General features: G+C 46.5%; 1 protein-coding gene and 1 long non-coding RNA gene across 4 annotated transcripts in view; one reads left to right on the forward strand and one right to left on the reverse strand.

Annotated features, from left to right (window-relative positions):
* Positions 1–435: 435 nt before the first annotated feature.
* On the forward strand, positions 436–24,309 carry LOC125115900 (kynurenine/alpha-aminoadipate aminotransferase, mitochondrial-like). Of its 3 annotated transcripts, XM_047760614.1 has the most exons (13): positions 436–723; positions 1,297–1,465; positions 3,058–3,190; positions 6,325–6,399; positions 13,193–13,402; positions 15,223–15,288; positions 16,606–16,688; positions 17,138–17,234; positions 18,433–18,494; positions 19,017–19,081; positions 20,362–20,468; positions 22,422–22,523; positions 23,824–24,309. In XM_047760614.1, exons 1-13 carry the CDS (start codon positions 657–659, stop codon positions 23,863–23,865), a joined length of 1,278 nt encoding a protein of 425 aa, XP_047616570.1. In that variant the 5' UTR covers positions 436–656; the 3' UTR covers positions 23,866–24,309. The 3 variants fall into 3 exon arrangements, 2 of the variants coding, with proteins under 2 accessions (XP_047616570.1, XP_047616571.1); XR_007132191.1 differs by lacking the exons at positions 22,422–22,523; positions 23,824–24,309 and adding an exon at positions 19,402–19,492 and having other exon boundaries at positions 20,362–20,423; XM_047760615.1 differs by lacking the exon at positions 13,193–13,402.
* LOC125115901 (uncharacterized) overlaps positions 21,645–25,459 on the reverse strand; it is a 31,658-nt gene continuing 27,843 nt past the window's right edge. The window contains exon 7 of the long non-coding RNA XR_007132192.1: positions 21,645–23,208. This is a non-coding gene — a long non-coding RNA (uncharacterized LOC125115901). The remainder of the gene's footprint in view (positions 23,209–25,459) is intronic.

Raw genomic sequence — 25,459 nt, forward strand, 5'->3', positions numbered from 1 at the left:
CTCCTGTGACTGGAACCTCGCAGGAGGCAAAGCCAGGGACAGCGACTCAGGGTGGTGCCTTTTGGGCAGGGGCAGGGATGGAGGCACTGCAGAGGTGGCAGGGGGCGGGGGGCGGGGGTGGCGGGAAAGCAGCTGAGACAGGGCTGGCTGCACGGCCCAGGGCAGGGTCAGGAGTAGAGGCCAGAAAGGAGGCACGGCCCGGCGCTGGGGCAGGGATGGAGGCAGGGCCAAGGGCGAGGGCGAGGACGAAAAAGGAGCAGGAACAAAGTTGGAGGTACCACGCAAGCGGGGACCAGCTGGAGGCGGGGTCCAGCCAAAAGGCACCCGGGCATGAGGGGGTGGGGATGGAGGCGTGGCCTTGGGCGGAGCATAGAGGCGTGGCCAGAGGGGTAGGACAAAAGGTCTGGGGTGGGAATGCGCTGTCGCCCTGCCCCTGCAAATAATTTGCGAGCCCTGCCCAGAGGCCCAGAGGTTCTGACCAAGCCAGAGCACAGCCTGCAGCTGGAACTCCAGCAGCCGCTCCAGGCTCTGCTCCCTAAACCCAGAAACAGGAAAGCGAAGGTGCAGTTTCCAGGGCGAGGGTTAGGAGGCAGGCCTGAAGCGCCTATTTGGTTTTCCAGGTCTTCTACCATCAAAGAGTGCTGGCAAGCTGAGACATGAATTACACACGGTTCATCAACGCCAGGAGCGCATCCAGAAAGCATTCTGCCATTAGGCTCATGGGTGAGTCCACGCCTTGCTCTCCACGGGGGTCCCGCAGAGCCGCTCCAGGAGGTGTGAGCCAGCCTCTGGGCACACCCAGCACAGGCTTGGCCTTCGCCCTAAGACACCTCGGCTGGAACAGGCAAGAGGGCAGTAAATCAGTAACAGAGCAGGCCAGGCTGCTGTGAACACGTCCTTGTTAGAGTCCAGAGGGCTCTTGTGGGCGCAGGAGTCCGGGTTCAGCGCAGCCTGCAGGCACGTGTGGAATGGGGAGGGCGCAGACATGGGAGAGAAAGAGGTGCACCAGGGAGCTTGGCAGGCTGGCAGGGGCCTGGTGAAGAGGGTTTTGTGCTCTGAGGACCTTGGCTTCTTTCCAGACCTCTCTGCCTTCCTCGTTCACCATCCCCATTGCTTAGTTCCTCCACCAGTGAGGTCTGTCCACAGAAAGGGAGCTTCCATGTTTCTTGCAGACTGGCATGCTGTCACTACAACTTGTTACACTTTCAAGTTTCACTGACTGTAATGCAACAGGCTGAACTACCTCTGTTTATGGAAGTCTTCGCTGAAACTCTTCCTCCTCTACCTTCCTTGTAGCTGAGCTGTTGCTGAAGGCACCAAAATCTGCCATCTCTTTGGAGACTGGAGCCCCAAACCCCAACACGTTCCCTTTCAAGTCTGCGGTCATCACCACAGAAAACGGAGAGACCATCCAATTTAATGAAGACCTGATGAAGAAAGCACTGCAGTATTCTCAAAGTGCAGGGTACCAATCAACAGAGAATTTACCTTTAGGGGTTCATTTTCATGAGCAGTATTCTACAGCCCACTGATGGAGTGACCTCTGTCTTTTTAGCTGAGTAGTCAGCAGTTAGGAAGGTTTGGGGAAGAGCTTTCAAAAAATAAGTAAGGGCAGTGATGATCCTGGGTGCTAAACATGCCTGAGTGAATGCACCTCAGCCTTACTTGACTAGAAGAGGGAGAGGTTTCTGAAAGGAGGTACCATTTGAGCTGAGACTCAAAAGAAAGGAAGGAAGGAAGGGAGGGAGGAGGGAACAGAGGAAGGAAGGGAAAAAGAAGATAGCCAGGTGAAGAAACAGGTGAGGAGAAAACAGGAAAAGAAGGACCCAGGAAGAAGCCCACTGTGAAGTCCTGGGAAATGTTTGAACAATCATGTTCCCTTTCTGGACAGACAGCTATAAACATGTTGGCCTCAGTTCAGATCCGATGTGTTTAATTTCCTAAAGGCAAATGGAAAACATGCCCTAGACTCTCCCTAGCTGGTCTTCCTCAGGGATAAAGGGTAACTTACAGAGTATCTATAAATTATAGGTCTCCTACAGAAATCCCCTTGAAGAAAAAACAAAAAAATCAGTTACACAGTAAATGCTCTAAAGTAAAAGAAAGTGCAGGAGTTCCTGTCGCGGTGCACTAGTTAATGAACCTGACTAGGAACCATGAGGTTGGGGGTTCAATCCCTGGCCTCGCTCAGTGGGTTAAGGATCTGGCATAGGCTGGTGGCTACAGTTCAGATTAGACCCCTAGCCTGGGAACCTTCATATGCCATGGGTGCGGCCCTAGGAAAAAAAAAAGACCAAAAAAAAAAAAAAAAAGGTGCAGACCCTGGAATAAGAAGATAGCAGAGGGAGTTCTTGTAAGGGCTCAGCGGTAAGGAACCTGACTAGTATACTAGTTCAATCCCTGGCCTCGCTCAGTGGGTTAAGGACCTGGCATTGCCGTGAGCTGTGGTGTATGTTGCAGACTCAGCTTGGATCGGGTATTATTGTTGCTGTGGCATAGGCTGGCCACTATGGCTCTGATTTGACAAATATTAAAGACAAATGTTTAAAAAAAAAGAAGGCAGTAGATTCGACTCTCAGCTCATTTTAATCACTAGCTGATTGATTTTAGGTGCTCTTTTTTTTTTTTTTTTTGGTTCCTTTTAGGGCTGCATCCGAGGCACATGGAAGTTCCCAGGCTAGAATGGGAGCTATAGCTGCCAGCCTACACCATAGCCTCAGCCATGCGGAATCCAAGCCCCATCTGCGACCTACACCACACCTCAGGGCACGGCCCAATCCCCAACCCTATGCGCGAGGACAGGGATCAAACACCCATCTTCATGAATACCAGTCAGATTCATTTCCACTTCACCACAATGGGAAATCCTTTGGGTGCATTTCTTAATCTCTAAGGCTGGCGCCTTGTCTTTTAAGTAAAGATAGTCATCAGAGCAAAGCACTGAGGATTTTTAAATTGAATGTATAAAGGGCCTGGTATGAATCCATCATTTAGCTCCTGTCAACTATTATTACGATCTTCACTGTTGTAAATTTTAAAATACCTTTTATGCTTTAGACTCCCAGAACTCTTAATCTGGCTAAAACAGTTACAAATAAAACTGCACGATCCTCCCACCCTCCATTACCCACCCAGCCAAGGACAAATGGACATATGTGTCACATGCGGCAGCCAAGACGGTCTGTGCAAGGTAAGGCTGGAAGGAAGGGGGACCTGAGGTGGGGGGACTCAAACACAGTCACACATCAGCCATCTCTCACTTAAGCCAGAGGGTCAGGGTGGAGGGTACCAAGTCTTCCTTGTCTCCACCTAGACTCTTAAACAGAACTTCAAGACCTTACCCAACTTGATTTCTCCTCAAAACGGTCCCACCCCAGTGGCCCAGAGCTCTGAGTCACTGGGACCAGATCCCATCTCAACCCCTCCCTGCTGCCAAAGGAGCTCTGCTTAGTTTCCTCTGCCCCAGGGCCACAGCTGAGCTATGCTTGCGCTGATAGCATCTCAGGAAGACTCTTCAGTTCCTCAGAGGGTAGATCCTGATGGTCCTGAGATAAGCTGTCCCTCCTTTAAGTGTCTGTTTATGTCACTGTCTGTGCCACTGCCTCTTGTACCCTGTCCCCCTCTTGGCTGCTCTTCTCCATATGTACCTGTAAGGCCTTGGCTGCCTCCTCTCCTGGGATGGTTCCCTCTCCCTCCTCCCTCACCTTCTCTCTCCTCCCTGCTCCCCTCCCCTCTCCAATTCTCCCCTCCCTTTCCCTTCTCTTCTCTCTCTCTCTCTCCCTACCCCCCACCCCCACTCCCAAGTTCCAATACACAGAGGAAACCACCACAGGGAGCAAAGCAGACAGTCTGCATGTGCAGTTCTCAGTTCCATTGCTTTTTTTCCTTTTTGTTATTATTATTCCAGGAATAATTAGTCCTGCATAAAGAGGCTCTGTATTAAAGGTGAAACTATGACTCTTCTTCATCTCAAACCAGAATAGTTTTCATTCTCTTCTTTTTTATCTAAATGTAAAAGCTATAATCTAATTAATTAAATGACTAGTAAATAAATTACAATTACAGAATAATGTATTAAAGTAATACAATGTTATAATTCTTCCTCCCTCTTTTGGTACCTAATTAGGAAATATTTTAAAATTAGCTACCGTTTGACGAAATATTTTAAAATTAGCTACTGTTTGATGAAAAACATTTGTGATATCCCAGACTAGTGGGGAAAAAGGTCTTTTCAACAAAATTCTTTTCTTAGGAAAGTACACGAGGAGCTTTTTCTTTCCAAGATGCTCAGGAAACTGTTTGCATTATCTGTGTCAACCTCAGTCACATCACAGAGGAAGGCAGCAGAGGTGGCCACAGGCATCATTAGCTCCCTCACTTGCAGCCCTGCTCTTAACACAGGCCTCCTGGGAATCTGGTTCGACATTTTGGCCACTTTCTTCTCCAGGATGGAGGCTATTTTAAGGGCCCCGGGCTCTGTCTCCATTTTTAAGTCATGCTGCCAGATAACAAACAGCCCTCCTTCACATTCAGGGCATTTGGCTTTCTCATGTCCCCTAATTGACATGGGAAATGCAGGTGATGAGGTTTCCACCTGATCCATGGATGACACACCTGCCACCCCAGTCTTCTGCTCCCAGGAGCTCCCGATGAGCACAAATCAATGAGAAACTTTTCACTTGAGGACACGGTTCATCGTAAGGTACCAAAAGCTCACAGGGGAAAGGAAATGGAACAACCTAGACCAAACTGGGAAACCAACATCAGACCTTCTGTCTCAGTCCATAATGGCCCATGTGCTGGTGAAGAGAGTTCGTTGTTGAACTGATGGGGAGGAGAGGTTTGACCTGGGGGATGTGAAACATCACAAGGTAAGAAAGGACCATTCCGTGATCATGTCAGATTCAGTCAGAACAGACCCCTCTGATTTGGGCTGAAAAATCCCCTGTCTGGCTCTACTGATGCCACTGACATCACAGTGTCCAGGACATCTCCTGAGACTTGTGGGCCTTGTCTTACACCACCTCGGGGCTCCTCCACCACTGCTGACCCCATCCTTTCTGGAAGCGCTCCCCATGGCCTGGCCCCGCCTCCCTGGCAGCCTCCTCCTCTGCACCCCACCTCGAGGCGGGGCCTCAACCCCCTTCCCCATCATGTACACACTCTCTCAGGCATCACACCCAGGCGGTCACACTGAGGGGGCTTTCCAGTGAATGGCGCCCCTCCCACCTCCACCGACTCCCACAGCAGAACTGAAGGAGTCCCCCTTCTTCCTCACTCCCCTCAGGCCACAGTTATGCCCCCTTGCTTCTGACTCCTATAGCCCCTCCCTTCTGCCCAGTCTGGCCATCAGCACGTCCCCAGACAACCTTCACCTTCCCCTAGGACTGCAGCACACCCTCCCGAGGGAGGCTGCAAACCGCCCAAATCCACCTGTATGCTCCATCATCCTTGACACCTCCGTTTTCCAGCCAGAATGAGCTTCTCAGACTGCACCTCTGATCATGTGATGCCCGTTCCCTCCCTCTGCCAAAAATTCTCACTGGCCCCAATTGGCCCAAATGCCTGCATGCGGTGGGCTCCGCCAAAGCTCCCCCAACCTCACTCCACTCCCGCTTCACACTCCACGTCAAGCCACACGATTCTTTCAGTTGCTCAAAATGGGTACCATTTGCCACCCCTCCAATCACTCATTGCCACCTTGGGGAAGCCTTCCCTGAAGGCCCTGAGGTCCCTGAGTGCACAAGTCCTCCTGCTATGAGCTCTTAGAACACCATACATCTACACTTCGTGGCGCCTACCACTGGTTCCAAATGTGCTCTGATCTGAGCAGTTACTGGATCAGTAGCCAGCTTCCTGGTGACCAGGACCCACGGGAGGGTAACAACCATGCTGTCATGCCCACCACTCTACCCCCATACCTTACCAGGCCTGGCTTAGAGCAAGGATTGTTAGAGAAGAGATAAAAGGGAAAAAAATGAATTTTAGGAGCCAAATCAGTTATGGGATTTTAACCCAGGACAGAGGTGGACAAAATGTCTTGAAAGCCAAATCCAGCCCTCGTCTGATTCTGTGAGAGAGCTTGATTGGAGCCACACCCATTGGCTCCCCAACTGTCCATGGTGTTCTCTCATCAGGGAGTAAGATGAGTAGTTGCAATGCAGATGCCGGGGCCCACAAAACACTTGCCGTCTGGCATTTACAGGAAACACACTGACTCCTGCTCTGGAATCCTAGTGACCTCAAACTAAAAAAAACGGCGGTGGGGATGTTCCTAAGATTCGAAACCATACCATCCAAGCTAACCTTGGCTTCTTTTCTTAGGTGTTTGAAATGATCATTAATCCTGGAGATAATATCCTCCTAAATGAACCTGTTTATCCAGGAACGATTCATGCCGTGAGTACGCAGTTCTACAAAACACAACTCTCTTGCTCATAAGAAATAACAAGACACCATTACACCTTTAGAATCTTGTGTCCACTGAAAACTGGATAGCATCTTTCTACTGTAAACAGGAGAATCTTAATATATGCAAAATAGGTTAAATGTCTGTCCTCTCAGGCTTATACATTTCTTTTTACAGAGTCGAGTTGTACACATGCTAAATGTGGGTTGTGCAAAACCATGTCCAATTTTCTTAATCTTTCACTTGAAATGTGACTTAATTGACCAAAGCATCTTCCATGACTATCTTTTACTACCATATGCCCAAGGATAATCATAGGTCATTGTACTGTAACTATAAGCCAACATGGTGTAATTAGGACTTTCCACTCCAGTGTTAATTACAGGCACTCTAGTGTCCAGAGCGAGGAAGCTGGTCACCTGCTCTGCTGGCCACTGGTCAGACCACACTGCTATCCCCGGCACAGAGCTGGGGGAAAGTCAGAGGAAGGAACCAGAGTAAACAGGGAATTGGAGACCATGCCCCATGATGAATGGTTTTAGGAGCTGTGCTCTTTCTCCCAAAAGAGGAGACTCAACAGGAACATGAGCACTGTCCTCAACTACCTCAAACGGAGCCAGGTGACAGAGGACTTAGACTGGGAGGGGCATGTCCTTAGATTCATTTCAAATGATGCAACTGACAAGGGCTTAATCTCTAAAGTATACAAACACCTTATACAACTCAACACCAAAAAAACCAACAACCCAACTGAAAAACGGGCACAAGATCTAAATAGTCATTTCTCCAATGAAGATAGATGGATGGCCAACCAGCACGTGAAAAATGCTCAACATCACTAATTATTAGAGAAATGCAAAGCAAAAGTACTCTGAGGCACCATCTCACACCAGTCAGAATGGCTGTGAATAATAAGTCCACAGATAACAAATGCTGGAGAGGGTGTGGAGAAAAGGGAACACTCCTCCACTGTTGGTGGAAATGTAAATTGGTACAACCACTATGAAACAATATGGGAGGGACCTCAGAAAATTAAATATAAAACTACCATATGGTCCAGCAATCCCACTCCTCAGCATATACCTAGACAAAACTTTTACTAAAGAAGATACATGTACCCCCATTTGCATTGCAGCATTATTCACAATAGCCACAGCATGGAAACAACCTACATTTCCATAGACAGAAGAAGAGGTGGTATACACACACACACACACACACACACACACACACACACACACAATGCAATTCTACTTAGCCATTAAAAAGAACAAAATCATGCCATTTGCAGCAACATGGATGGAACTAGAGATCTCATACTAAGTGAAGTAAGTCAGAGAGAGAAAGACAAATACCATATGATATCGCTTATATCTGGAACCTAATGTATGGCACAAATGACCCTGTAGAAGGAAACAAACTCACGGACTTGAAGAACAGTCTTGTGGTTGCTGAGGGGAAGGGAGAGGGAGTGGGATGGACTGGGAGTTCGGGGTTAGTAGATGAAAACTTATTGCATTTGGAGTGGATAAGCAATGAGATCCTGCTGTATATCACAGGGAACTATATCTAGTCACTTGGGATGGAACAAGGTGGAGGATAATATGAGAAAATATGTCACATACATATGACAATTTCCTGTACAGCAGAAATCCACAGAACAATGTAAATCAGCTATAATAGAAAAAATAAGAATAAAAACCTAAAAAAATTTAAAATGAAGAACTAGACCCAAACTCAACACTCCCAAGTAGGAGGAAAATTATATTATAAAAATTGCTTCTCCAATCAACAATCTGAAGAGGAAATTAAGAAAACAATTCCATTTATAACATCATCCAGAAGAAGAAAATTGCTGGGAAAAAAATCGAACAAAGGAGGTGAAAGCCTTGTACACTGAAAACTACAAACATTGCTCAGAAAAGTTAAAGACCCCAAGAAACGGAAAGTCGTCACCTTCTCGTAGACTGGAACATGTAATGCTGCTCAGTGAGACACTACCAAAGGAAGCTACAGAGTCAGTGCAATCCTCATCAAAACCCCAATGGCCTTTTTGGCAGACATGGAAAGGCCAGTCCTCAAATTCTTATGGGATGGGAAGTGGTCCTAAGAGTCATAACAATCCTGAGACAGGACAAAGTTAGAGGACTCACAGTTCCCAATTTCAAAACCAACTGCAAAGCTACAGTCCTCAAAACCCTGTGGTCCAGCCATAAGCATGGACACACACGTCAATGGGGTGGAACTGAGCGCACAGACATAACCTCCATACCTGCAGCCAATGGATTTCCACAAGGGTAACAAGACCATTTGACAGGGAAAATTGTCTCTTCCATAAATTGTGCTGGGACAGCCAGATTTCCATGGGCAAAAGAGAAAAAGACCCTCACTCAGAAGAATTCAACTCAAAATGGATCAAAGACCTAAACATAAGAGCAAGAAGTATAAACTCTTAGAAGAAAACATAGCAGCAAATCTTCTTGACCATACGTTAGGCACTAATTTCTTAAGTATGACAATGAAAACACAAGCAACAATAAAGACACAGTTAAACTGAACTTCATCAAAATTGAAAAACTTTTTAAAATTTTATTGGAGTATAGTTGACTTACCATGTTGTATTAGCTTTAGAGGAACAACAAAGTGAATTGGTTACACACACACGCCTATATACGGATATATATATATATATATATATATATATATATATATATATATATATATATATATACACACATATATCCATTCTTTTTTTCTCATAGAGGTTATTACAAACTAGGGACTCGAGTTCCCTGAACGATACAGTAGGTTCTTGTTAATCATCTATTTAATATACCAGTGTATATATGTTGTTTCCATGCTCCTGATTCCCCCTTCCCCTCCACAGTTTCCCCTAGGTAGCCACAAGATGGCTTTTGAAATCTGTGACATATGACAGTTCTCTTTCTCTGACTTACTTCACTCAGTATGACAATCTCTAGTTGCATCCATGTTGCTGCAAATGGTGGTGTTTCATTCTTTTTTATGGCTGAATAATATTCCACTGGATGTAGGTACCACTTCTTCTCTAGCTATTCCTCCCTTGATGGACATTTAGGTGGCTTCCATGTCTTGGCTATTGTGAATAGTGCTGCGATGAACACTGGGGTGCATGTCTCTTTTCAAATTATGGTTTTCTCTGGATATATGCCTAGGAGTGACACTGCTGGATCATACGGCCGTTCTCCATTTAATGTTCAAACAACCTCCATACTGTTCTCCATAGTGGTTGCACCAATTTACATTCCCACCCACACTGTAGGAGGGTTTCCTTTTCTCCACGCCCTCTCCGGCATTTACTGTTTGTAGAAATTTTGATGACAGCCATAATGGCCAATATGAGGTGATACCTCATAAAACTGAAAAACTTTTGAGCATCACAGGACATGATGAAGAAAGTGAAAAGAAAACCGATGGAGTGGGAGAAACTATCAGCAAGCATACATGTGATAAAAGCTCAATTTCCAGAGTATATGAAGACTTCCTATAAGTGAAACCAATTTTAAAATAGACAAAGCATTTGAATGGACGTTTCTCCAAAGAAGATACGCAAATACCCAATCAATACGTGAAAAGATGCTCAACATCATTAGTCACTAGGGAACGAAAATCAAAACCATGGTGACATACCCCCTCACATCTACTAGGATGGCTATTCTTTTTCTTAATGGAGCACAGCAGGGAATGGTGACTATGTGGAGAAATTGGAACCCAAGTACATTGTTGAAAGAAATGTAAAATGGTGCAGCCCCTGTGGAAAACCCTTTGTCAGTGCCTCCAAACACTGGACACACAATTACCACATGACTCACCAATTCCACTGCCAGTACGTAACCAAAAAGATTGGACGGCTGGGGCTCCAACAGAAACATTAATGTTCACAGCAGCATTAGTCACAAGAGCCATGAGGTGAGGGCAGCCCAGGTGTACACAAGGGCACAAATAGAAGGTGGTCCATCCACACTGCGGAATATTACTCAGCCAGGAAAAGGGAGGACATTCTCATACCTGCCACCATGCAGGCAATCCTGGAAACCATTGGGCCAAGTGAAAGAGCCAGACACTAAAGGACAAATATTGTACAGTGCCACTTATTAGAATCATCTCAAACAGGCAACTCATAGAGACAGAAGGTGGTTAGAGGTTACCAGGGACTGGGGGAGGCAGAAGTGGAGAGTTGTTGCTTAGTGGGTATAGGGTCTCTGTTTGGAATGATGAAAGATTTTGGAAATGGAAAGTGAAGATGGGCTGTGAATGTAATTAATGCCACTGAATCATACACTTTAAAATGCCACTGAATCATACACTTTAAAATTCCATACATTTCACCAGGATTTTAGAACTAAAGTAAATCACTGCCTCTTTTAGTGAGTGGATGCCAATTATGAATTATTTTCCTAAACTCCTAAGACATAAGATTACACAATGCCTATAAATATAAAGCATGTGTCTCCGTAAACGGCACATAAGCACACGGCATTCCCACATGCCCACATACAGACCCACGCCAGGCCATGAGGGAACATGCTGAAGGCCCGTGTGCATTTATTTCATGCTCAGTATTGACTTCTAATTCCTTCTTCGGCCACAGTGGCACCATATGGAAGTGCCCATCCAAAGATCAAACCCACACCTCCTCAGAGACAATGTCAGATCCTTAACCCACTATGCCACGGCAGTAACTCCTCGACCTCTTTATTCACGGTACATGTGTTTTTCAAGACGAAGACCTGCTAAATTTGCCTTAAGTAGGTTCTGACTATTCTCACTTAGGGCATAATTCTACATTTAACCAAAACAAGAGTGTTTGCTTATTCTCTGGGAAAAAAAAAAAAATCTGAGAACCTCACTCAATTACTGTTATTTTTTAAATTTTTTGTTGAAATACAGTTGATTTTCAACATTGGTTCAGTTTCAGAGATACAGTACAGTGATTCAATACATACACATTTGTTGTATAAACAAGTTCATTTGTATTTTCTTAGATTCCACATGTAAGCAATAGCATATGATATTAATCTTTCTCTGGCTGGCTGACTTCAACTAGTATGATAATATTTAGATCCATTCATGTTGCTGCACATGGCATTATTGCATTCGTCTTTGAAGCCAAATACTATTCCATTTACATACAAACACACACAGAGATGGTTATCCATTCATCTGTTGAAAGTCTTTTAGATTGATCCCATGTCTTGGCTGCTATGTGTAGAGTGCTGCTATGAACACCTGGATCCAGGTATCTTTTCGAATTATAGTTTTCTCCATACGAATGTCCAGGATCGGTATCATTGGATCATGTACTAACTGTATTTTTAGTGTTTTAAGAAACCTCCATTCTGCTGTCCATGGCGCTTACACAAATTTACATTCCCATAACAGTGTAGGAGGGTCTGCTTCACTCCACAACCTCTCCAGCATCATTTTTTTGTAGGTGTTTAATGATGCCCATTCTGACTGGTGTGAGGTGATAGCTCATCGTAATCTGAATTTGCATTGCTCTAATAATTCGTGATGTTGAGCATCGTTTCGTGTGACAGCTGGCCATCTGTATGTCTTCTTTGGACAAAAGTCAGTTTAGGTATTCTGCCCACTTTTTGAGATGGTTGTGTGGAGAGGGCGGGGGAGAGATAAGGCGAGGCAGTTGGATGAGATCTTCATACATTTTGGAAATTAATCCCTCCCTGGCTACACTGCTTTCAAATGTTTTCTCCCAGTCTGTACTCTGTCTTCTCATTTTGTTCAGGGCTTCCTTCCTAGGTTTATGAAGCCCAGAGATTTTCTCTATGTTCATCCATGAACAATAAGCATAAGCACACAAGACGTGTATAAAACTAGATCTACATGCAAGGACACGACTTGGGATTTCCGTCTCTACGATCAGTAAATTATTGAAACCCTCCCACATTTCTCGGTGAGCTGCTGTCCTGATGCCTGTCAGTGCCCTGGCACAACCTGGGCTCTTCTGGCCCCTCTGCTGGGACCACCTGAATCCCCCATGGGACACAGCTAGTGCTGCACAGCAGGGGGACTCCAGGACCCCGCTCCAGCCTGCTCTGTATCTACTGTGCCCGAGCTACAGCACTTGTCCAATATTTTGAAGATCACCTCTGCTGATACCTCTTTTATGCATTAGCCTCACAGAAGCTTTACGCAATTCATTTACGTTGTCCAGAAGCATTCGTTAATAAACACCGATGTCATAATCGGAATGATAAAGATAACTCGGTCAGAAGAGGCTGGGCTATGCTGTGTAACAGGTGACTTCCACATCTCGGTGGCCTACGGCTACAGAGACCTGTCTCTCTCACATGACACGGACACCACCAGGACACCACAGCTCTGCCCCATGTCATCTTCACCACAAGCCCCAAACGGACAGAAGCAGCCTCCTCTGGAAGGTTGCCAGTCTGAGAGCAGGAGGACAGGGAAACAGCCACAAGCTGGGCTCTAAGGCTTCTGCTGGGAACAAAGACACGTCACCTCTGCTCCCAACTGATTGGCCAGAGCCAGACCCATGGCCAAGCCTGACACATACGAGCAGGGAAAGACACTCGTCCTCTGGGAACTGACAGGGGTTCTTTGGGAACCATCATGTCCCTCAGGCCTCCCGGTATAGAGCTGAGCCCAGGTGTGTGTTGAAGGGTCAACATGGTAACAGTCCCCTCAGCGTAAGATCCAGTGGCCCCATCGTTTGGGAATCACGTCTGAATCCGGGGCTGTCTTCCTCCTTTTTTGGGACAGCTGCGACCACTGGGCTGCAACATCCTCACCGTGGCCAGTGATGAGCATGGGATCATTCCAGACTCCCTCAAAGAAATACTTGCCAAATGGAAACCAGAAGATGCAAAGAACCCCGAGAAAAACACCCCCAAGTTTCTCTACACCATCCCAAATGGCAACAACCCTGCTGGGACTTCATTAACAACTGACCGCAAAAAAGAAATCTATGAGGTAGTTTCAAAAAGGGGTTACCTGCCTGTGCTCTTGTTTCTTTCCGACGCTTTAGAAGAGCTCTGTGCAAAGTCTCTCTCTTATCAGCCTCTTGCTCCCAGGGGAGAGGATATGTAATACAAGAAAATCATCTGAGACTCCCAAGGGTGCCCATGAATCGAAACACTAGAAATTCCTACACTCTGCTGGACTAGGAGGTTTTTTCTTCCCCTTTAAGTGATATGAAGAGAAATGCTCTTCTTGGTGTGATGCTAAACTCTATGAGCTTATGTCCTAATTGCCACCACGTCTGATGGTCCTCATTTTATGTCTGTATTTTTCAGCCTGTCACTTCCCATTTCGGGATACAAAGAAATGCCTTAAAGAGAGGAGGCAGGCCCCTTTTGAAAAGTTTGTAAAATGGAGGGGCCTGACCATGGCTGCTAAGATTTTCACTGTAAACTTTTCTTGAAGGCTCTCATTTTGAGCTACACAGAAATGTTTGGAAAAGAAGAAAAACCTTCCTTTCCAAATAATTTCTGCTTTTTAAAACCTTGCCTTTGTAAAGCCTCTCTTATGCACCTGGACGTGTTCCTAAAACAGGTACCAAGCCTGAGATAAACCACATGTGCAGTGGGATCAAGAGAAAGACTTCAGACAGCTCCTGTCCTTTCTTCTGTCCAATATCGTCGGACTCCCTTTCTCACACACTCCTGGGCGCCTCCCGGGTTCTCTGGTACTCGTCACATCCCCCCAGACACCCACCTGGTCCGAGGGCTGCAAACTCCATCCTGCAGAGGACCTGCCTCTGCCCTGACCCCGGACACCTGAATCCACCCCCTCCATCCGACCAGCACCCAACCAACGTCCCACAGGCACTTCCTACTTCACGGGGCCAAGACAGACCTCGTGATCTTGCCCAGCCTCACCCTGACCTCCAAGGCACCCACCCTTCCCTCTCTCCATCTGCCACCAAGATCCCACACCTCCCAGCTCCTCCATGTGCCCCTCCCACCACCTCCAGTATCCCATCCTCCCTCACCCTGTCCACACCCACCCTCTCCTGGCCACCTTCCTGCTGACCCTGTGACTCCACCACAAGGCCCCACCCCCCGGCCCCTGGGGACCTGCCTGCTCAAGTACACACCTCCAGCCTGTCCTCCAGGGCCGCCCCCTTCAAATAAGACCAAAGCCCTCCACCTCCTGTTCACGGTAATGGGACTGTCCCCCATCCTCAGGCCAGGGCCTCTCACGTCCCCCTTGCTGCAGCCACACAGACTTCCTTCTGTCCCTGAAACATCTCCCCCTCGCTCCAGCTAAGAAATTCCTCACCCCTCACCCTTCCCACCCGCCCCAACCCCTCAGCTCGACGCTTCTCCCCTGACATTTGCACACCTGGTCCCTTGCTGTCAGCCTGAGCTCTCCTGTCACCTGCTCAGGTCGGGCTTCTGGGTGATGCCCCTGGAAGTAGCTGCCTGGCTCTTTCACTTGCTGCCCAGCCCTCCCAGCCTCCCCCAACACTCCTCTGACCACCAGAATCTGGCTCGTGTTCCTTCTGTCTTTCCCACCAGCATGTCAGTTCCCTGAGGACAGAGGCTGTAGGCTTGTTCCTGTCCTCACTCTCATCCTGGGACAGCAGCCCAGGAAGGAAAGGAGGGATGGAGGGAGGGAAGCGTGGAGGAAGGTAGAGAGAGAGCAGGAGGGAGTGGGGAAGGAAGGAAGGGAAGGAGGGAAGGACGGTGGGTAGGAGGGAAGGAAGGGGTACAAAAAGCTATGATTCCAAGTGATCTTCACCTTCGATGGCATGTAAGAAATAAACATACTACTTCAACCTTTTCTAGCTGGCAAGAAAGTATGACTTCCTCATCATCGAAGACGACCCTTACTACTTTCTGCAGTTCAACAAGGTAAGTGACAGAGTCCCCTCTGCCCACAGTGACAAGATGAGGGGTGCTGTGACTGGATTGCTGGGAGGCAGCCTGGCTGCTGAGTGTTTGCATCTCTGGTCTCACTGCTTGACCAGATATCACCGACCTTGACACTAGTGGCCAGCTCCCTGCTGTGCACTTGGAGGAACACGGGAGCCAAGGTGAGGGTGGTCCTGACTCCAGGTCCAGGTCGTAGCCTCTCAGACATCGTCCCAGGGATGTGAAGTGGGTCTCTGCTCGGAGTCAAGCTCAGTGTCTCGGGGAGGCTGATGGGGCCAGAGGACCTGGGAGCTGGGTCCAGGCTGGAGGAGGAGGCGGGCTGGGCTCTGTCAGGGCGTCCTTGTGGGCAGAGGAGGGGCTTCCTAGCACCCGCCACACACCTGTCCCCTCCGTTCTAGTGCCCCAATCTTACCTTACCTGCACAATGAGGGGTTTCGGATCCTTTTCCACTATCTACCAGCATCCTGTCCTCCTAGACAACAGCGGTGGCACAGATGCCCAGTCCTGTTCCTCAAAACCAACCCCATCTCTACTTGTTCAATGTCAGTTCCTCAACACCCAGCCCTGTATTTGCTCTCAGGGCTGCAGAGGACATACACAGGGATTCTTCTACTTTAAATCTACAGAAAAGGAACACAACCTGCCTCTTCTCTCTAGTTGATCTGAACATTGTGTGTGCCTGCTACACGTCCCCAGCATGTGCACGGTCCCCTTTCTTGTCTGTGTTAGCCTTGAAGCTAACACTCAAGTTTCAGCTTCCACCCTGACCACATTTCTCCATAGTCTTGCACTTCCAGCTGGGCAAGAGCCAGCATTCTCTTTCGAAACAAACTTGCATTCTAGGGGCCTTTTGGTTCTGGTCTTTTCCAAAATACTTTTTTCTTGAATCCATCCTCTACCTGTTCATCCTGGATTTCAAGCCTTGGGACAAGGAGGTCCTGGGAAAGGTCTCTAAGTGCACAGGAGCAGCATCTTGAGCCAGTGAAAGCATGCGTGCACGCACATGCGCGTTTCTGTGTATCCACGTGCATGTGCACACGAGAGTGTGTGTGTCCTTGTACCTGGGCACACATGTGTGTGCAGGCATGTTTGTGTGTGTTGGGCTAAAAGGCACGAGGAGGCCGAGTCCAAGCAGGAGCAGGCATCGCTGGATCTTGCTCCAAGGCCGAGATGCAGGGAGTGGAACGGCCGCTGGTGCTCCTGCTCTCCACGCCATGTCCTGCCCACTGCGCCCACCAAGAGAAGACACGTCCCTAACACAGCTCCCAACCCACCCTGTCCTCCTTCCATTTCCAGCCCTGGGCACCGACCTTCCTCTCCATGGACATCGATGGCCGTGTCATCAGAGCCGACTCTTTCTCCAAAGTCCTATCCCCTGGGTAAGGCCCTGGCTCTGCCTTCACCGGCCCTGAAGGTGATGGAGTCTGCACCGCCGTGTCCTTAGTCCAGACAGCTCTTCTCATGTAAGGCGTTTGCACAGCACTCGCCTCCACCTACCCGTTTGATTATCATTATTAGGTCTGGCCTGTTCTCCCCTTGTCCTCAGGTGTCAAAGGTACTTGGCCATTAAGCTAGGGGTGTAGGGACGGTCACACTGTAGGGTTGGGTTGCACATATGAAAGAGCACATTCAGCAATACCTGGTCAGATATGCATTCTGTTTTAAGTGTACACTTACATTCGAATGTGTATTTTAAATAAGTTTTATGAGAATGTTTTAACAGTTTAGTCCCTTTGACCCCTGGTCACAATGCTCTTCTCATGAAATCAGTGCCATGACATTATTCATTGTTAATACAAGCTTACTGTTGTGCCTGTTCTTTCTGCAGGTTAAGAATAGGGTTTTTAACTGGCCCAAAGCCCTTGATCGAGAGAATTGTTTTACACACAGAAGTTTCAACGATGCATCCGAGCACTTTTTCCCAGGTAAGGACAACTTAGGAAATAGGCATTTTAAAAGCAGATCATAATAGAGAACAGACATCTGCAAAGAGGACTGAGTGCAAGTGGCCGAGAGAGAAAACACTAGCTGCACCTCTGCTTCCATATGGACAGAATTAGGAGACCAGACACCCCACATGTGTGCTCAAAAAGGCAAAAGAGATCACAACGAACTGCTGTTTCACAGTGTAGACCAAGTTCCTTGAGAGGCACAGCTCATCCACCTCGTCTTCTGGCATCAAGCCCAGGAGCCCTGGCAACCCCTGTGTGACTCAGCAAAGATGGAAACCTTTGCAGAAATCACCCAACCTTAGCTTCCTTGTCCTGGGTCTGAGAGCAAGGTGCCAAACCTGCCAGCGGGCCGCGGGCACCTTCACTGCCCATATGCAAAATTCCCCTAAGACAGCAGCTGGCATGTATTTTAATTACAATCCCCAAAGTTATTTTTGGAGAATTTATACATTTCTTCACAAGCTTTGAGAAATCACTGGACCCATCCCTAATGCGCTCCTGAGAATCAGATCTTAAGGACAGAATTGCATCCTAATTTCCTAAAGGGAACACATGTTGAGTGGACATTTGCTTGATACTACACATTCGACCAAATGCTCCTTGCCCCATGTTTTGTCAAGTTGGGCACGTTTTCCATAGTTTTGTGTCTGTTACCAACCTCATTTCACAATCCACTTGTAACATTTAGAACTTCCACTCTGGATAGAAAACCTCTGACTATATTATATAATTTTATTTTTCTTTTGTTTACTTTCTCTCTGTAGAGAGGCCGTCCAGCCTGGCAATTACTGGATGAATGTGGGTTGGAGAGGCTGACTAGAGTCCAGGTTCTATGAGCTGTGACCTCAGGAAAGCTCATGACCCTGTGCCTCAGTCTCTTCATCAGTAGAATGGAGATAACATCCTGCCTGGCAAGGGTGTTACAAAGGTTAAATTATCTGAAAGATTTTCACGCTTTTACACCAGTCTCTGACACATAGGAAGTACCAAATGAATACTTCTCAAATTTACTATTTTTGTTGGCATTGCTTTCAATCAACATTATTATAAATCACTGACTAAAGCTTGGCTCAGCTTGCTCTACCTTCTTCAGGTGATCTGCTTGTATGTTTGGCAAAAAAACACATCTTGGGGGGCTGAAGCATGATGCTGTTACTGTCTCATCCTTTAGCTCCTGGTATCGCAGCTTCTCCACCAGTGGGGAGAGGATGGCTTCCGGGCTCAAACGGAGAGGTACTGCATTTGGTGCCGAACTTTACACAGAAATAGACTGCACTCTGTTCATTTTCATTTTGAATTATTCCACAACAATGGGAAAAACATGACGGTAAAAAGATAGGAGTTCCCATCATGGCTCAGTGGCTAATGAACCCAACTAGTATCCATGAGCATGCGGGTTCGATCCCTGGCCCCACTCAGTGGGTTAAGGACCCAGTGTTGCTGTGAGCTGAGGTGTAGGTCACAGAAGTGGCTCGGATCCCATGTTGCTGTGGCCGTGGTGTAGGCCAGCAGCGTAGGTCCAATGCAACCCCTAGCCTGGGAACCTCCATATACTGCAGCTGCGGCCATAAAAAGGCAAAAGAACAAAAATCTTACCACCAGACACGTCAAATAAATATGCTCTATTCCCTTAGCAAGAACTCACCATTTTTGTCTGCATAGAAAATCTAAGTTCTCAGAGACTGGACTCTAAAGCCTTTTGGTTTCTGCCATCAATGTGCTCAACATGCCCGTTCTGTCCTTTTGTTCCTCTAGGGTGACCAAAGTGTACAGGAAGCAGATGGATGCACTACTGGCAGCTGCAGACAAGTGGCTGAGTGGTGAGTGGGGGCACATCCTGTCCTGTGCCAACAACAGGAGCACTTCCATGAGTGAGTGACAAACCCCACAGAGCCATCCTGGGGGAGGACCCTGGGGCCCAGGAGTATTCCTGTCAGGGAAATGCTACCCCATCAATAATCTCAGAAGTAACACTGCAAACCCTGGCACAAGTCTATGCATTTCTACTTGATCTGACTCTGCCAAGAATCTGCGGTTTAAGCAAAAGAGACCACGTGGTCTAACCATCCAACAGCAATAGCCTACTTAGGGCTAAATAACATCTGTACTCCAAAGGTTTTCCAACTTGTGCTCCCAACAGACAAGGACTGTGAAATAAACAACATACACGTTTCCTAACCAGACCCTGTGAAGACAAAATGGTACAATCGAAGGCAAAGTTCTCATTACAGGTGATCTGCCTTTGCATCATTAACATCATTTATCTAATGTGATCTGTTGCTAATCGGATTCCAGCATGATTTAGAGTTGATATTCCAGTAAGGAAGAAAGTAAAACGAATCACATAGCCTTAATTACACCACTAAACATGCGTTTGCTGTGAGGAATAGTAAACACAACATATCCATTCCTTATATCCATCATATCCTGTTCCCTATGAGTCTTGGTAAAAACAGAATTAGAATCTCTTTGATACGAGTACTCTTCTACCACTTCGTACGGCAAAGTTGATAAGAAGGTTTTAATCAACAGCACGGCGTTTTATGTAAAGGGGAATCATTACAATCAAAAGAATTTTCTCGGTTTCCCTATCTTTATAGTCAATGAGACATGAAGCCTGTAAATGCACCTGGAATCCTTGAATTTTTAAGTACCATTCCTTTCATAACTAAGTACATTCTGAGAAAAACTTCAACTCATTGGACTTCTGAACTATTACGATAGATAGGATTTATTGAAACGCTAGAGGATTCTCGAAAGCACTGAGGAATCCTCTTCTAAAACTGAAAGAGCCGTTTTAGCTTAGGAACAGCTCTAAGGAAGGGAGGCAGGAGCTGGATTTCCTGCACTGCCCCGAGATCAGCTAATATCATCCATACACACACCAGTCCCCTCACTCGCTTTCAACCCTCCACACTCCCTGTCCAAAATAAAACTCAGAACACCAATTCTCAGGACCCATAAACCGACAGTTTTAGACAGTGCTATCACTTTTTTGGAAACAGGAGATTACAGTTACCGCAACCTGTCATTTAGGCAGTTCCGCTGATATCAGCGAAAAGGGCCCCAGAAGTATTTCTTCTCTTCTTTTGTTTTGTAGGTTTGGCAGAATGGCATGTTCCTACGGCTGGAATGTTCTTATGGGTTAAAATTAAGGGCATGAATGATGTAAGGAAACTGATTGAAGAAAAAGCCATGAAAAAAGAGGTAAAACAGGAGGAAAAACCTATTCTTTGTCTTGAGGTTCTTAATAAAAATGGCAAGAGATGTTTATCTTTGCTCACCACCTCCCCCGCGCCCCCTCCCCACCCCCCCCACATAATGTGTGACTATCAGACAGGTTATCTGGTTGCCAGGATCAGAAAAGATCTGGGGTACATAATAGCCTTCTGGTCCAGACAAGTGGAAATGCAGCCTCTGATTAGCTCAGTGCCAGGAGCTCAGCCCTGGAGCCACTGTCCTTGGGTAGGAACCCCAGCTCCAGCCCTTTCCTGACCCATGGCTTTGGGCAGGCTGCCCTCTGGAGTTTCATCTCTAAAGTGCAGATAAGAAAAATCCCCCCCCCCCTTTTAGGATGGCAGTGATGATGAAAGGAGTCCCTGTGGATAAAGCACTTCGAGGAACACTTGGCACACAGGAAGTGCTTGATGAGTATTAGCCATTAGAATTTCTTTCTTTTCCATGTTGGAAAAAGCTTTAGAGACACTTCATCATAAATAATGATAACACTGGCCATTCGAATTTCAAATGGAAGGAATATTTTCCTGGTTATGAAAGTAAAGCATACTCATGAAGCATTGCACTTCATTAGTGCATAATGAAAACTTATGTGCATCATTTTACCCATAATAGCCCCCAATTTCACCACCCAGATTTTTTGATCATTCAGGGTGTGTTTTCAGAAGCGTTTGTATATAACTAGTATTTTCACTATGCAATTATTTTCTTATTGTACTTGATTTACACAATTACATTGGTTTGGGGTGTATAACAGAGTGAATCAATTATTTTTAAAGATTTTACTCCATGGAAAATGACTATAGGAATTCCCGTCATGGCTCAGTGGTAATGAACCCAACAGCATCCAGTAGGATGTGGGTTCAGTCCCTGGCCTTGCTCGGTGGGTTAATATCTGTCATTGCTGTGTCTGTGGTGCAGGCTGGCAACTACGGCTCCGATTCGACCCCTAGCCTGGGAACTCCCATATGCCATGGGTGCAGCCCTGAAAAGACAGGAAACAAATGACTACAAAATATTGACTATATTCCCAGTGCTGTGTAATACGTCCTGGTATCTTATTTATCTTATAGAGAGTAGTTTGTACCTCTCAATCCTCTACCCCTACCATGCCCCTCCCCCTTCCCTCTTCCCACTGGCCGCCACTAATTTGTTCTCTGTGAGTCGTTTTCTTGTTAATATAGTTCTTCACTTTATCTTTTAGATTCTGCATATCAATGATAGCATGTGGGCTTTTTCTTTCTCTGACATATTTCACTCAATATAATACCCTCCAGGTCCATCCATGTTACCACAAATGGCAGGAATTCATTATTTTACGGCTGAGTCACATTCCACTGTATCCATGTAGCACATCCTCTTTATGCACTCATCTGCTGATAGACATTTAGGTTACTTCCATGTGTTGTCTATTGTAAATTGTGCTGCAGTGAACACTGGGGCGCATGGAACTTCTTCCTAAAGTGCTCCCCCTGCTGGTGTCTGGACACATCTTACCTCTCAGGTCCCAGCTTGAAGGTCACCTCCAAATTGGACAGCTTAACAAGGGTTTCTCCTTGTTTGAAATTACTTTCTGGTTCCAGGAAACATTTATTCTTGTTTATTACCTTGCCTCTTGCTCGTACAAGCTGTTCTTTGTCCATTCAAGCTAGAATTTGTGTTTTTCCTGTTCCTATGCAGTCTTTATTCCATGTGGAGAAGAGGTAGCATTTCTGTTTTTACTGTAAACACTCTTCCACTTTCTATGCTTTTAGTGTGTTTGTTGTACGCTATGCGGGATTTTTATGAAGTTGCGTTTTCGCTTGCGAGTTCTTTAATTGCTCTTAAACTTAAAGAGGCCGCCCCTTCCCCGATGACATTCACCTGTACTTTCTTTCGTTTTCCTTTAATGGCTCATCATCTCTTCTCCATATACTCTCTCAGATTTTCGTGCTTCCAGGATACCATTTCTACTTTGACAGTTCAGCTCCTTGCCCCTACTTCCGAGCATCCTTCTCTTTAGCGTCTCCGGAGCAGATGGACATGGTGAGTACAACAGTCTCTCTAGGTAACACTAGAGATCGAGGCCTTTTTTATGTTCCTCTTTTGAGTTACGACATTACTTGATGTCGTCTTCAGTGTTTCAAAAACCAGTATCACTTGGAAAGTCATGGTACCATTGAAAGAAGTTGCTGGGCTTCTACAGACAAATGAGGAGACCAAGTTGGAGTTCAGTTTTGTCCCCTCCATCAGTAGGTTTCAGGCCCACTCACCAGCGCTGGCAGGTTACCACTCGTTATGAGGAGACCCTCTTTCCCTCCCTCCGAGAATTCACGAGAGCCCAAAGTACAAACTCATGAAGCCATCAGTCGCGTTCTCAGAAGGAGAAAATTGCATACACGGTCAGCTAGAATCATGTTCATTCATGAATCAAGTGCAAGTCCTGCTTAACCAAGATAACAAGCAGCCAAGAAACACGTTCCTAAGGACTGTGTGTCAGGAACCCACAGAAGACCATAGGCTGATGAGCCCAGGAGCTGTAAGAAGTGCGCATACTTGTCCTTGCAGATGGACTGGCTCTGGGCATGTTCCTCACTTACCTGCTTGCTCACATCATTACATGCGCCTTTCACAAGTTACATGTGAGTAGAGATGGACGAATGTACAGAAGGCAAATGCAAGCAAGAGAGAACCTGAAAAAGTCATTCGTGTGGTAGGGGGAAACTGTAACCTGCAGGGATATAAGAATTTTTTTTAAAAGTTCTAGGACTTTGATATGCTTCCATCCCACCAGATAAAGCTGAGGTTAATCCTGACCTTTCATGGCCTGATCTCACCTTAAGACGGACTCTTTGTTTAAAAAAATTATTTTCAGGAGTTCCCGTCATGGCGCAGTGGTTAACGAATCCGACGAGGAACCATGAGGTTGCGGGTTCGATCCCTGGCCTTGCTCAGTGGATTAAGGACCCAGCATTGCCGTGGTCTGTGGTGTAGTTTGCAGATGCGGCTCGGATCCGGCATTGCTGTGGCGTAGGCTAGCGGCTACAGCTTCCGATTCGACCCCTAGCCTGGGAACCTCCATATGCCTCAGGAAATGGCCCCAGAAAAGGCAAAAAGACCAAAAAAAAAATTATTTTCAGTGGTGCCCACTGCACGTGGAAGTTCCCAGGCCAGGGATCAAACCCGCACCACAGCAGCAACCCAAGTCGCTTCACTGACCACACTCAACCCTTAACCTGTTGTGCCACAAGGGAACTCCAATCTTTGCTTAAATTGTTGAAATTATGACAGACCTTTCCTAAACGGCATCCTAATTTGATAAATTCTTATCTCTTCTCTATCTTAGGGCTTCCAGAGATTAGCTCAACTTATAAGAGAATCGTTATGAAGAAACCAAACTCTTCACAGCACCTAACGTTGTTCACATAAGTGATTTCTATGTTGGAGCAGGACAAAATGATCACTGGTGTTAGACTTAAAGACATATGTCACCAAACATGTCATGTCTGTAGTAATCTAACTAGACAACTTTTGAAGTGCCCTTAAACCAATCAGACTGCCAAAATATACGTATAATCCACCTGTATCTCTTGATCAATTTTCAACCCACAAACAACTATATTTATCTTGGATTTTTAACGTAAAGAACTCTGGTAGTTGCTTTGTAATGTCCCATAATCTTCTTTGAAACTAGTATTTTACGGTAAATTATTTATATTAATCAATGTCAAATGATACTATGTAGTGTGAACTTTATTTCTAGGAAAATATAATGAAAGCTTGTTGAAAAACTTAGAATTTGACCATTATACATAATTTTCAACAAGAGTAACACATTATACATAATACATTATGCCACTGAAATCTCTTTAAAATAAAATTCTGAAATTAAACATACCTCAAGGTCGGCCTATTAATTCTAAGTAAGGAGAGATCAAGGACTTAGAAAAATATACCACATTTTAGGAGGTGGAGCAAGATGGCAGAGGAGCAAGAGGTCATGCACACCTTCTCCCACAAACACATCTACATGTAAAACTACTCGCACAGAACATCAACTGAAATCTGGCAGAATTTAAACCTCCAAAAAGGGCAAGAAACTCTTGACATAACTGGTTAGAACAAAAGAAAAAAAGAGAAAAGGAATCAGGACGGGACTAGCATTCCTGAGAGGAAGCCTTGAAGGAGAAAATGAACCCACCTCTTGGGAAACCACCTAACTGATGAAAGATCAGCTGAGTCGGCAGGACCTCAAAGTCCCTGAGAAAAGCGTAGCAGCTGGACTGAGAACAGCAAAGCAAAGTTAGAGCCGCACAGATCAGCTGAACCACCGGCCTGGACACTACAGCCTGAGTGAGACACTCGGGTGGAGGCTGGGCGCTGACTCAGACTCCAGAGCTCATTCTGGGGGAGAGAACTGGGGATGGCATGAGGGGCTAAAGAGCAGTGCACCACTGGCTAGGGAGGGGAATGCCACAGCAGAGGGAACCTGGGAGAAGGTCCAGACCTGCAGGAGAGGCAAAGCACCATTGTTGGGGAGGGGGGCAGAGGGAGGGCGGGCTGCCATAGAAAACTCCCCACGCAAGCACACGCCTGCTGGCTTAGAAGGTGGGGTGGCTCTGCAGAGGCTATGGGTGGCAAGAAGCCTCTTGCTCATTTAAGGGAGATTAGATGCTTCTTGTGCAGACTGCCAGTAGCCAGACACCCCTTGTGTGGGCTAAGGACATAAGGGGGCTAAGTGCAACGTGGTGCCTCTGGAACTATCTATAGGTGGAAGGGACAGACTGTGGCAGTTGTCTCAGAGGACAGAAGGAGGCATGGCTTGCCACCACTGGGGGCCTGTGAATGGGCTCCACCAGCGACCCCAGTCACCTCAGGGATTGCCAAAAAAGAAAAAAAGAGGGCATTGCAACCAAGCACCATATGCTGTTGCTCTCACTCCCCTAGGAACACGCCCACCCTGCAGCTGCCATTGCCAAACG

The sequence above is a fragment of the Phacochoerus africanus genome, chromosome 15 (genome assembly GCF_016906955.1).
Source record: "Phacochoerus africanus isolate WHEZ1 chromosome 15, ROS_Pafr_v1, whole genome shotgun sequence".
In the NCBI taxonomy this organism is placed as follows: Eukaryota; Metazoa; Chordata; class Mammalia; order Artiodactyla; family Suidae; genus Phacochoerus; species Phacochoerus africanus.